General features: G+C 38.4%; 2 protein-coding genes across 2 annotated transcripts; both read left to right on the top strand.

The window, feature by feature from the left end:
* Window positions 1–220: 220 nt before the first annotated feature.
* Window positions 221–3,350, top strand: LOC113342954 (IQ domain-containing protein IQM3-like). The gene is made up of 9 exons (XM_026587317.1): window positions 221–642; window positions 771–879; window positions 989–1,054; window positions 1,152–1,240; window positions 1,585–1,672; window positions 1,783–1,929; window positions 2,015–2,107; window positions 2,211–2,312; window positions 2,479–3,350. The coding sequence occupies exons 1-9, from the start codon at window positions 365–367 to the stop codon at window positions 2,977–2,979; spliced, it is 1,473 nt and encodes a 490-aa protein (XP_026443102.1). The 5' UTR covers window positions 221–364; the 3' UTR covers window positions 2,980–3,350.
* A 5,550-nt stretch (window positions 3,351–8,900) lies between these two features.
* LOC113342932 (F-box/kelch-repeat protein At3g06240-like) lies at window positions 8,901–11,361 on the top strand. The gene is made up of 3 exons (XM_026587298.1): window positions 8,901–9,833; window positions 11,078–11,149; window positions 11,257–11,361. The coding sequence occupies exons 1-3, from the start codon at window positions 8,901–8,903 to the stop codon at window positions 11,359–11,361; spliced, it is 1,110 nt and encodes a 369-aa protein (XP_026443083.1).
* Window positions 11,362–11,702: the final 341 nt, after the last annotated feature.

The raw sequence follows: 11,702 nt of genomic DNA, 5'->3' as shown, positions 1-11,702 counted from the left end.
TTGTTCCCCTTGCATATAGGAGTGTCCAACTTTACTCTAGCACATCATATTGATATGTTTCAAAGCTACACCAAAACATCGCTCACTCACTCTGGAGGGAGCTGACTAGGCAATAAAGTAGGTCCCACTGGTTTCATCACCTTCACCAAACCTATCACAATACAGACTTTAATATCCTCCATCTACCCTTCCCTGTTCACAAAATTAGACCAAAAAAAAAAAAAAAATTAAGAGAAGAAGGGTCCATTGCACTATATAAAGCAACAGAAGATCTCCATTCTTCTTCTTCTCATTCTCTTCTTTCTTAGGGCTTTGCTTTCTCCTTCTCTCTCTGGAAAACAGGAGAAGTTTTGGTTTTGTTTTAATGGAGGTTCAAACACAAAATCTCACTCCTTCTTCATACCCTTTTGGTAATACTATACTAGACAAAACAGTGGTTCTTGATCATGAGAAGGAGGGTATTGTTAATCATTCTGAAAAGCTGATTAGTATAACTACAGAGATGGTGAAATCAATGGTGATCAAGAAGAATGAAATCAAAGATGAAGAAGATACAGCTGCATTGATGATGCAGAAGGCTTACAGAGGGTATAGAACTCGGCGTCAGTTGGCTGATTCTGCTGTTCTTGCTGAAGAATACTGGTAATTTCATTAACTCTAAAACCAAACCCCTTTGTTTTTTTCTTTAAGATTTGCTGATTTTCTCTAAGACCCTTTTTTTCTTGTCTAATTTCCATCTGTTCTTGACATTTTTGGTCGGGGTTTTGTAGGTGGCAAGCGATTGATTTTGCTAGGTTGAATCACAGTACAATTTCTTTCTTTAATGTGCCTGAAACACCCGTCTCAAGATGGAATCGAGTTTCTTTGAATGCCTCCAAGGTTTGTTTTTCTTTGATTTCAGACTTGTTATCAGAATTTTACTGAGGAAATTGTTGAATTTTTTTTCTTCTGAAGTTTTTAAAGTTCCCAATTTATATGGTTTGTGCAGGTTGGGAAAGGAGGAACCAAAGATGCAAAAGCAAAGAAATTAGCTTTTCAACACTGGATTGAAGCTGTAAGAATCAAAATTCATGAAACCCAGTAAAATTAGCAGGTTTCTATTCAATTTTTATGTTATTAATTTTGGGGTAATTGTTGTTTTTACTGTTTAGATTGATCCACGACATCGATATGGGCATAGTTTGCATTTGTATTATGAAGAGTGGTGTAATGGAGATGCAGGACAGCCTTTCTTCTACTGGTGAGTGTAATTCAGTAATTTTTTTAGTCTCCTGTTGATTCCTTAATGTCGGCGTAGATTTGTTTTATTAGTACTGTAGAACAAAGTAGACTTTGTTGATGAGAAAGTAGCTTTGAGGTGAATGAAATGGTAAATATATTTGTTGAAAAACTACTATTGGTTATTTCATTGTTATTGCACAATTCGTAAATGGGTTATTGAGAACCTAATTGTGTTAAGATTCTTTACTTGCCTTTCAACGAGGCTTGTATATGTGAAGTTTAGAGAAGCTTTCTGAAACATTATGAGTTCATAAAATTTGATGGTAATTTTAAGAACCATGTTCTGTCTCGTGGTTAATGTAGGCTGGACATTGGAGATGGCAGAGATGTTGACCTCGAAAAGTGTCCCAGATCCAAGCTTCGAAAACAATGCATCAAGTATCTTGGACCTGTATGTCTCCTAACCCAAACTTGTGTTGTCTTTTGAATAGCAAATCTTGGGCAAGTTTTCATTTTTGATTTCTGATATGCTTTGTTGCAACAACTTCCTATTGAAATCAGCAAGAGAGGGAACACTATGAGTACATAATTAATGAAGGGACTATTCATCACAAGCTAAGTGGAGAACCTATGGATACGAGTATAGGCTCCGACGGAGCTAAATGGATATTTGTTATGAGCACTTCTAAAAAAATCTATGCTGGCGAGGTAATAAGATTGTAAGAATCTCATGCTTGTGCTATTTTTCTTTTTGTTGTTGTTGAATTGCTTATACGGTGCTTGCTGTGTGCAGAAAAAGAAAGGGTGTTTCCATCATTCGAGTTTTCTTGCTGGAGGAACTACCTTAGCAGCAGGAAGACTTGTTGCAGAGAATGGACAGCTAAAGGTGAGTCGTTGCCTTCCTAATCAATCTTAACTTTGCCTATTTATTAACCCAGCCTTCGATCAGCTTAATGTATATTGTATTCTAATTCCTCGTCCTATTGCAGACTATATCTGCATATAGTGGACATTATCGCCCAACTGATGAAAACCTTGAAAGTTTCAAAGACTTTCTCAGTGAGAATGGGGTCAACCTCAATGAAGTTCAGGTATGCGTTGTGTGTTTTAGATGTTCCATTCTCAGAAGCCCGTAATCCTGGTGGTTTAAAGGTCAATAGTCAGGGGAAAGAATTTCGTAATTTCAGAACAGTTATGGATTTGATTCTCGGTCTTTGAATCAACGAGTGATCTTATCTTCATTTTCTGGTATTGTAGATACGCTCTTCTACTGATGACTACGAGAGCAATGGAGACAGCAAGTCAGTTCATGGGATTGCAGTTGAAGCCTTTTCTGATATAACTGAAGCCCATGCATCTTCTAAATCTCTTCAACTTGAAATTCCGAATGGTGAAGCGGAGAAAGACCCTAAACCCTCAGAACCAACAGAAGTTCCTCCCAGAATTGAAAGGAAGGTAAGTTACAAGAGAACCTTATCAGGTGGTCTCCAAAGTCCAAGAGCAGATGTGCCCAAGATAAAAATATTAGAGAGGATCAATTCCAAAAAGGCAACATCTTCATATCAATTGGGTCATCAACTCTCACGAAAATGGTCCACCGGAGCCGGTCCAAGAATTGGGTGTGTAGCAGATTACCCTCTAGAAATACAACAACAAGCCTTGGAGTTTGTGAATCTCTCACCAAGAACTACGCCAGCAACTTCTCGACAGCTTGCAGGATTCTTACCTTCTTCTCCTTGCCCAAATATGATCCAGTAGATAACTGCAAAGCCTTCGGGTAAGTGAACCAGATTCTAGATGATTTTACACAAGTGAATTTTCCTAGTAGGGTTTTGGACTAGTGTTAAATTCCTCTCCTAGACATGAACTCACTAAAGAAAAGACATGGTCATGCATTTTCGATTGTCATGTAGATAAAATCTCCCATTTATCGTCTCTTTTTGCATCTACAAGAGGGGCCTAATTGATTGTCACGTATCAATCTGATACGTTCTTTAATGTTTCTACCAGATGCTAATCTGTTAATTTTAGCTCATGTTTAATGTTTCTACCAGATGCTAATCTGTTGGATTTTTTAGTACAGTTCTAAGTTAATTATCTATGAATATGACTTCGGGTATCTCTTTCGATTTTGAAGTCTTTTTACTACGCTTGTGTTGTGTGTGCCTAGTCTCTATCGGATGCACTACTTCTGCTTTCCAGATTACATAAAATCCTTTCAAATTAGAACTACCAGCAATTTTGAACAGGAATTTTAACTTCTCGACAAATTATTGCTAATGTTTGTCATAGAAAGACATTCTTACCTCACATTCTTGTCTGCACTCAGTATTTGTATATCTGATTGTTCTTATTAAATTCGTCAACTCCTAGAGTTTTTGGTACCACCTCTCTTAAGAGTTTTTGTAACTATTCTTACCTCACAAGCTTGTCATTCTCGTAAAGACCGAATCTCTCTGCAATGATATACTTTGTACAATGATTTTATCTAGGGCTATTTTGTGTTTCCTCTCCTCCCAAGATTGCTAATTAGCGTTTCCTCCCCATTTAGATCAAAATTAGTGTTTTCTCCCATCGTTAGCTTTTCCACCTACTTTCCAGTTAGCTGAGTCAGCGAGAATATACGCGTGGCAAAATTATACACGTGTCCGACCAAATTATCAAAATACCCTCATCTGTTTTGGCAAATTAAACCAAAGCCACCATCCCGTTCAAAATCAAATTTGATTTTACTTATTCGTCTAATCAACACGTCCAAGGTCTCCATCCCAATAAAAAAAAGCAGAAAAAAACGTTGATTCTTCATGAAAGAATAATTGTATAAAACAGTTGTAGTTAAAGGAAGGTTGTAGCTCGAATTTTATGGTGAAGGAAGAGATTAACTTGGTAGTCGGATTTAATGGTGAAGGATGAGTTTGGATCTCGAATAAGAGGTTTCCATCTATGAATGAAAACTCTAGATGGGATTGATCGATGAGAAGAAGATTTCTTAGCAATGCATGGGGAGATTCAGGAGATTTGATCGAGAACTCAGGGAAGAACAAACGTTTGCCGTTCGAATTGAAGATGATATGTTGGGATCCTAGTCCCACATTGGTTAGATGTGACTTAATTGGTAGTTTATAAGTCAATGGGTTCCCTCGTCTAGTCAACCGGTTTTCGAGTTGAGTTTTACCCATGAGCTTATGACGAGTTTAGGGTCAGTACCCTAACATTTGGCATCAGAGCCAACCACCACGACCCATGCCCGCTCCACGGAAGGGGTGACCTATAGGCTAGATTAAAGTGTTGGGGCACTTATGTATGGGCGTAGTTGTCACCCGCATTGAATACTGATAGGGGAGTGAAGCCACCATAAGAGAAAGGGCTACCTTCTGGTCAGTGTCGATAGAGTGGGCCAACGGGGACGTTGGGTCTGGAAGCGTGGTGGGATGTTGGGATCCTACTCCCACATTGGTTGGATGGGACTTAATTGGTAGTTTATAAGTCAATGGGTTCCCTCGTCTAGTCAACTGGTTTTCGAGTTGAGTTCTACCCATGGGCTTATGACGAGTTTAGGGTTGGTACCCTAACATGATAATGGTGTTGTTGCTGGATTGAATGAATGTTGTTGTATGGTTTCTGAAATATGGGTTTGATTTGAATTTGAATTCTACATGGAAGGAGATAGAGAATGACATACAAATCAACAGAGATTATTAATTCTCTATCATTAGATTCACACACATGAGGTGTATGAGAAAATGCCTGAGAACCTAGTTCTTACTGCCAAGACTCTTGTTGTTAGCCATCCATCGTCCCTGTGTATATTTACAATGTGCTAGGATGTATTTTCAAAGCCAAAGACACAAAAGTTAAGTATGAAGCATATGTGGGTTTTGGTCGAGAAGTGGCTGGTTTTTGAGTAATGTAACAACTCGAAGAGAAACAAGGGGTTACTGTTGCCTATATATTTTTGTTACAGATTTAGGGACGTTGTTTTGAAGGGGCTAGCTGATATTTAAGAAGTCGATTAGAAACTGGAGTGGGTCGAGTTTTCCTGTGAGTAGCAGATATAGGAAAAACAACCCCCAAAACTATTACTGTAAATCTTGGGTTTGATCGATGCGAAGAAGATTTTCAACAAAAGGAAAGAAGATTAGAGTTCGAGTTTATCTGATTTCAATGATTGGGTTCAATCAGAAAGAATCCATTTCAATCGGTGATGGCGTACTGGTGCCGAAGAAGAAGGAGAACATGTGGTATTCTTAAACACATGTTTAAAGTTGGTTTTCAGTGGGTGGGTATTTTGGGTAGATCATGAAACACGTGTACAATCTACGCCATGCGTGCACAAGTGCTGACTCAGCTAACTGAGTAATGGATGAAAAAACTGACGATAGGAGGAAACACTAATTTTGATCTATTTGGGGAGGAAACGCTAATTAACGATCTTGGGAGGGGAGGAAATAGAAAATATCCCTTTTATCTAAAACCAAAACCAGCAAATTCTTTTTCATGGATTTTGTTTGGTAAGCCGCACAACAACCTTCTTCTCATTGATTTAGTGAAGGCCCTTGTTGCTACTTGGAGATAGGACATAATTGTTGCTTACTTCCTTTCTTCTGCGTTTTCTTGGAAATAGTTTATGTTTAGAATATAAAAGTAAATTTGAGTAAAAAAAATAAAAATATAAAAGCAATTTTTTTTTTTGAAGGTTGGAATTATTTATTTAAGAAACCGAACTTACATAATTGGAATATCAAAACAGATTTTATCTCCTAGGGGCCTAAGAGGTAAAGGTTGTGGTAGGATGATATCCGCTTTTGGTTTAGAGGTCTTTCTCGGTTTTTCCAAGCATAGCTTACATAACTTACATAGAAACATGTTAGACAACGCGATTAGGGACTTCTCTGGCTTGTTGGTGATATGAGATTGCATGGTTGTATGACGCACCCAGATTCTTCTTGATTCCGATGTCAGCTGCTTGTTGGAGGTGTGGTGATACATTCTACTTTGAGAGTGGTAGAAGGCGAAGGCTAAGACTATTAGCTCTTCTAGAAAGACTACCCATAAGAGCAGCCCAGAATTTTTTGAATGCAACAGTTTCAAGACTTTGTCATCCCTAGTTGGAAAACGAAGTACCCGCCGGAGATAACGAATCCCAATTTCCTCGTAGTCGTCATCCCTAGTTGGTAAACTAAGTACCCGACGGACAAAGTCGTCTTGGAGAGAGAGATCACTTGGTACTGGAGATGAGGATGGCATATGTACAAGTTGTTGTGGAAGCAAGCTGATGTAGAATCGTTTCCGGAGTCGAATGGATCTTAAACCTGCAAAGTGAATTGTTGTATGACCAATTTTCAAATCTTCACATAGAACTAGATTTTCATAGTAACTAGTACACATAATCGCAAACATGTTTGCGGACATAGTAACTAAAACAGACACAGACACAAAGCTACTAAATGACATACTAACTAAAACCGACACATATTTAAAGCAACTAAAGGAGTTGAACTTCACTACAGTTGGACCCATACTAAGAAATTTAAAACACTTATTTAAAAAACATAAGAGATAATGCTTCCATTTTAACGTCATGAGGTAATATACTTCCACGGGATAATACACCTCCACGTGATGACGCATCTTGTGTCCCATATCCTTATGTGCAAAAGTTTCTACGTGTCGTCCAAATGGACCCTTAACTTTTTCATTGTCGGAAACCACAGCAGAAAGGTAGACAGGCTCTTCCCCCGAAGCGATATATGTCCTCAGTAGAGATAATGTGACCCGTATCCACATTATTCCGGGTCGAATCAAATTGGTCTTTCCCATTGGGATTGCTTCCGATTCCGTAACCCGAGTTGCCATTGACTCGGCAAACTGTTCGCCGAACAAAGTGAAAAAAATGAAGAAGATAGTAATGTCATCTTCCCCGTAAAACACGTAATTAGGACTGTATTTTTCTTGGTAGATCCGGTTTGAACCGAGTTTTGATGTTGAATTTCTTCGATTCGGTGGATATGCAGATCAATTTCCCAGGATTTCCAACCACCACCAGTTTGCAGATGGAGTATTACCAAAAATATTGTTTTCTCTTCCATATTTGCAACCGAACTAATTTCTCTTTGTTGATTAACTATCTTCTTTGCTTGCTGATTTACTAGCACCTGTGTATCCATAACTTTAAATCTCTTTATTTGTATCAACTTGGAGATCCAGATGTGGCTCCTTTTGAAGTACAAAGGAGTTGTGATAAATCCATCAAATAAAAACCGATAGTTATAAGGGCTAGTATTATGGAAATAAGAAAACAGATTGTGGCGTGATGTAGATGATGTTGATTGGGGTTTGGTCATATGAAGAGTGACCGTGAAAACTGTTTGGGCTGATTTTGGTGTAGAAAGCTAAGTTAATGAGATTTAAACTAAATCAGCAAGGGCTGTGAGAGAACAAAGACTCGGAATTGATTTTGGATGTTACTATTTTTTCCAATCTAGGTACCACAAACAGAAGAGGACGAACTAAACTGAAAACAAAGGTACGATGCTTTGAAACTTATGGGTACTTACAGGAGGAAAATCGGAGAGAGATTCCAGGAACTCAACCCAGTTTCTGGCTTCTGGAACAATTAGGTTTTCATCTACTCGACCAAATACATCTAGAAACTCAAGAGGTATGAAGAATACATTTCTTCCGGATCCTTCATCTGCAAAGCAATCCCTATTCAACCAACATCAAATTGAAAAATCATTTTGATTCAGGTTCGACTTAGCTGATTTGTTATACAAAAGATCAGATTATGAAGACAAAAGAAGGTTATTAATGGTGGATCGGTTACAAACTCTCAAGAATACCGAGTCGCAGAGCAAACTCGGAAGAGAGAAAAAAAAGTGGTTAATATAAAAGTAAATAAGATGACTGTAATGAGAATTGCTATTAGTAAAACTACCAAAACCAGAGTTATGAGTATAATCAAACTAACCAGAATTGCTATACTAGATGAATGAGTATAATCAAACTCACCAGAATTGCTATACTAGATGAAAATTGATTATAACTAAATTCAAATTAAGGAAAACAGGACTTCATTGAAAATTGAGAAATTAAGAAGAAGACCTGCTTTTTCCCAAACAGTTGGTGTGTTGTGTTGGTTGTGTAGAGAGGTGTTCGTTGGATACGGAAATGCGAGTTGATAAAAAGTAGAATCGCAGAGCAGAGGTCACAATAACTAATCATTTGTAATTCATGATCAAATTGAAATGACAGCTTTAGATGTTAACATTCCCAGACAAGTTCAGTAGTTGCGTCATTGAAGAAGATACAAGATATTGGCAAGTAAGCATTTTCTTTGGGCTTAGTTTTTCATTATTGACCCGGGTAAGGGACGTCACTCCGTCTCTCTTTAACAGATGCACGCCCATACAAGGCAGCCAGCTAGGGGGATTATGCGGTCAAACTAACTCCATGCATTTAGACCCTGTAACCCTAATTCCCTACGAGCAGAGAAGAAGCAACAAGCAACAATGTCAAGCGCAAGCATTCCCGAAGAGATCCAAGAAGAGATTTTGTTAAGGTTACCGGTAAAATCCATCCTACGTTTCAAATCTGTATGCAAGAGGTGGTGTAGATTAGTTTGTAACCCTAAATTTGTGAACGATCATCTTATTCTTACAACTAAAAACCCTAGAATCATGATCAAAGGTGCTAACTACGGGGAAGGTGGAAATACGTTTTATTCTGTAGCTTATGCTTCAATATTAACAGCAGCAGCATCAAGCAAGTCTGATGTCGGAACTGTTTTAATGGATACTCCAGTGATAGAAGTTAATGGAGTTGAAAGTCGTCACATTTATTTTATCGGATCTTGTAATGGGTTGCTTTGTTTAGGGGCCACTTACATCCCTACAGTGATTCTTTGGAACCCATCAACTAATGAGTACAAGAAAATTATACTACCAGAAGACGTATTTATTAGTACCGGTTGTTATGGTTTCGGTTTTGATAGCAAAGTTAATGATTACAAGTTGGTAGGTATAACACGGGATGAAGTTCATGCACTCGCGTTAAAATCTAATTCATGGAGTAGATTCAACACCATAACCCATGGGTACAATCCAAGTGAATTAGTAGGTTTGCTTCTAAATGGTGTTCTTCACTGGTCGGTCGCGGCTTCCTCTGGTGAAAAGCATAAATTTGTACTTTGTTTTGATATTAGCAGTGAGAAGTTCATAAATTGGCCTTTTCCAGAAGCAATTATAGAACGTCCAAAAGATAGTTATGTTATGCTTAGAGTGTGGGGAGAGTCCCTCTGCTTAGTTTGTGGTATCGATGATGTTCGAGTTGATGTATGGGTCATGCAAACTTATGGAGTGAAAGAAACTTGGGTTAAGAAATTCACCACTACTCAAGTTGATATTACATCATATTGTGCTTTGTCACAGTTACATTGGTCTATTAAAGACGAAGAGATTCTGATACAAGAGCGCAAGGAATTCATATTATATGATGCAAAGAATGACAGGGTTATGTCTCTGTATTTCAATGGCGTTAATGGTAGGTTTGATAACCTTATATTGGAGAGTTACGTTGAGAGCATGGTTTCGCTAAATTCTGGGACTTATACGGTGAAAAATAGACAGCGAAAAAGGTAAACATTTTTAGGTAGTCACATCTCTTTGAAGCCAGTAGTTTTTTTGTATGGTTCCAATTAGACTCTTTTTCTTTATTTGTTTTATGGATTATATGCAGAAGTAGGCCTGGTCTGGACCCTCACTTTCATTTGTAGGCCACTTTTTTTATTTCTTGCAAAACTAGGCAAGTTAAACGGATTCCATCCACTTTAACCATCTCGGTCAATTTATCGCGTTGACTTGTCAATATCTCGCCAAAATATCATATAGGGAGATCTCATACATGTGGTAAGATTACTGAAATGTCCTTCACACGTGTGTCAGTCACGTGTCCGATCTCATTCATTCTTCTTCTTATCTTCTTCTTCTTTGTTTTCTTCTCCTTCCGTTTTCTTTCTTCTGCTCAAATTAGTGAAGAGAGGATTTGGAATTAAATTAGGGTTTCACTGAAAAGATTTGTAGGAAGAAATTGATGATGGTTCTGAAATTGATTGAACATGGGAATTCGAGAAAAAGGGTTTGATAGAAATTGAGAAGCAAAGTAGATTAAGGTTCAGTTTGTGAAGAAAGTATTGATGGTGTTTGGCAGTGATGGTTTCGATAATCGAAGACTAGGGTTGAATTCGAACTGAAATTGGGTTCTTGGTGTTGGTTTTGAATGATTATGCTGGTGTTGATTGTTCGAATTGGAGATGGATTGACAGAATATGAAGTTAGGGTTTGGATTGAGAAGCTGAGAAGTAAATGAAGAACTGGGTACTGTTGATTTGGTGGATACCGTTGGGATTGAATGGAAGAAATTGAAGTTTTGTGTGTGTGATTCAATGTCAGGTCAATCGAAGAAGGAGAAGATACTGTTAATGTGGATTAGTTTGATTTCTCTTTAACTCCCCTATTCCCGAACGGCTCAAACCCTATGATGCCATTCCAGTTTCCATTCCCTCTTCAACAACAGAAGCTATTCCAAAACCCATTGAATTTTTTCCGTAAAACGCTCATCACAACATTAATTCGATTATCTCTATAAAATGTCTAATTCCAATCAAGGACAGCATCCGTTCCACTTGAACATGTAAGTTTTTTCTCTTCATTGCTTCCAATTATATTTTCTGTCCGTCGTGCTTCCCTTTTTATTCATGCAACTTTGATTAATTTTGAATTATCAATTGCTACGATGTTTTTCTGCATATTCAAATATGTCCTAACCAAAACACAATATGTTTTTCTACTCATTGCAGTGTAGAGATTTGCAGGTGGTGATTTCAGTTGAGGTTAATGGTTTGGTTGCAGCTGCAGTTGAGTGCCAGATGGTTTGTTGGTGGTATATGAATTGCGAGAAAGGTGTCACTGTTGTTGGAAATGAGCTGAGCTGCTGGTGATGGATGCCGTGGTGGTCATGTGTTGAGTTGGAATGAAGCTGAGAAAAGAACATTTGGGTTTTTGTGCTCCAAGGATTGGTGGTGCTGATGTTGCCAAGGGTGAACTCAGAGAAGGTTTAGGTGATGCCTGGGGTTGCAGTTGAGCTAGGAGATGCAGGGATTTGAGTTTGGCAGCAAGGGATAGTGTTGGTTGGCCCATACAGCTTAACCTGCAGCTGCAAACCCCATCGTCCAACTCTAACTCATTCTCTTGTGTTCAGACTTGTCCTGCACCTCAATATCAACACCAAGGCTATCTGACACCAAATCCTGACACTCATTTCTTGCAACGTGAGCTACATCCACCACCTGCAACTAGTCTTCAATTCAGCTGCAACAACAACTTCTTCTTGACTCTCACCAAATTCAGTTGCAGCTCCTCTTCCTAAACAATTCCACCAACTCGACTGCACTTACACCTGATTCAACTAGCACCACCAGACAC

The sequence above is a fragment of the Papaver somniferum genome, unplaced genomic scaffold (genome assembly GCF_003573695.1).
Source record: "Papaver somniferum cultivar HN1 unplaced genomic scaffold, ASM357369v1 unplaced-scaffold_5, whole genome shotgun sequence".
NCBI classification, from domain to species: domain Eukaryota; kingdom Viridiplantae; phylum Streptophyta; class Magnoliopsida; order Ranunculales; family Papaveraceae; genus Papaver; species Papaver somniferum.
The sequence above is the reverse complement of the archived record's forward strand: the minus strand, read 5'-3'. Positions and strand labels throughout refer to the sequence as shown.

Coding starts and splice junctions, on each gene's coding strand:
- LOC113342932 (XM_026587298.1), top strand. CDS start 8,901: ATGATCAAAGGTGCTAACTACGGGGAAGGTGGAAATACGTTTTATTCT. Junction 9,834..11,077: donor TAAATTCTGGGACTTATACG/GTGAAAAATAGA, acceptor TACTCATTGCAG/TGTAGAGATTTGCAGGTGGT. Junction 11,150..11,256: donor CTGCAGTTGAGTGCCAGATG/GTTTGTTGGTGG, acceptor GTTGGAATGAAG/CTGAGAAAAGAACATTTGGG.
- LOC113342954 (XM_026587317.1), top strand. CDS start 365: ATGGAGGTTCAAACACAAAATCTCACTCCTTCTTCATACCCTTTTGGT. Junction 1,673..1,782: donor GCATCAAGTATCTTGGACCT/GTATGTCTCCTA, acceptor TATTGAAATCAG/CAAGAGAGGGAACACTATGA. Junction 1,930..2,014: donor AAAAAATCTATGCTGGCGAG/GTAATAAGATTG, acceptor TGCTGTGTGCAG/AAAAAGAAAGGGTGTTTCCA.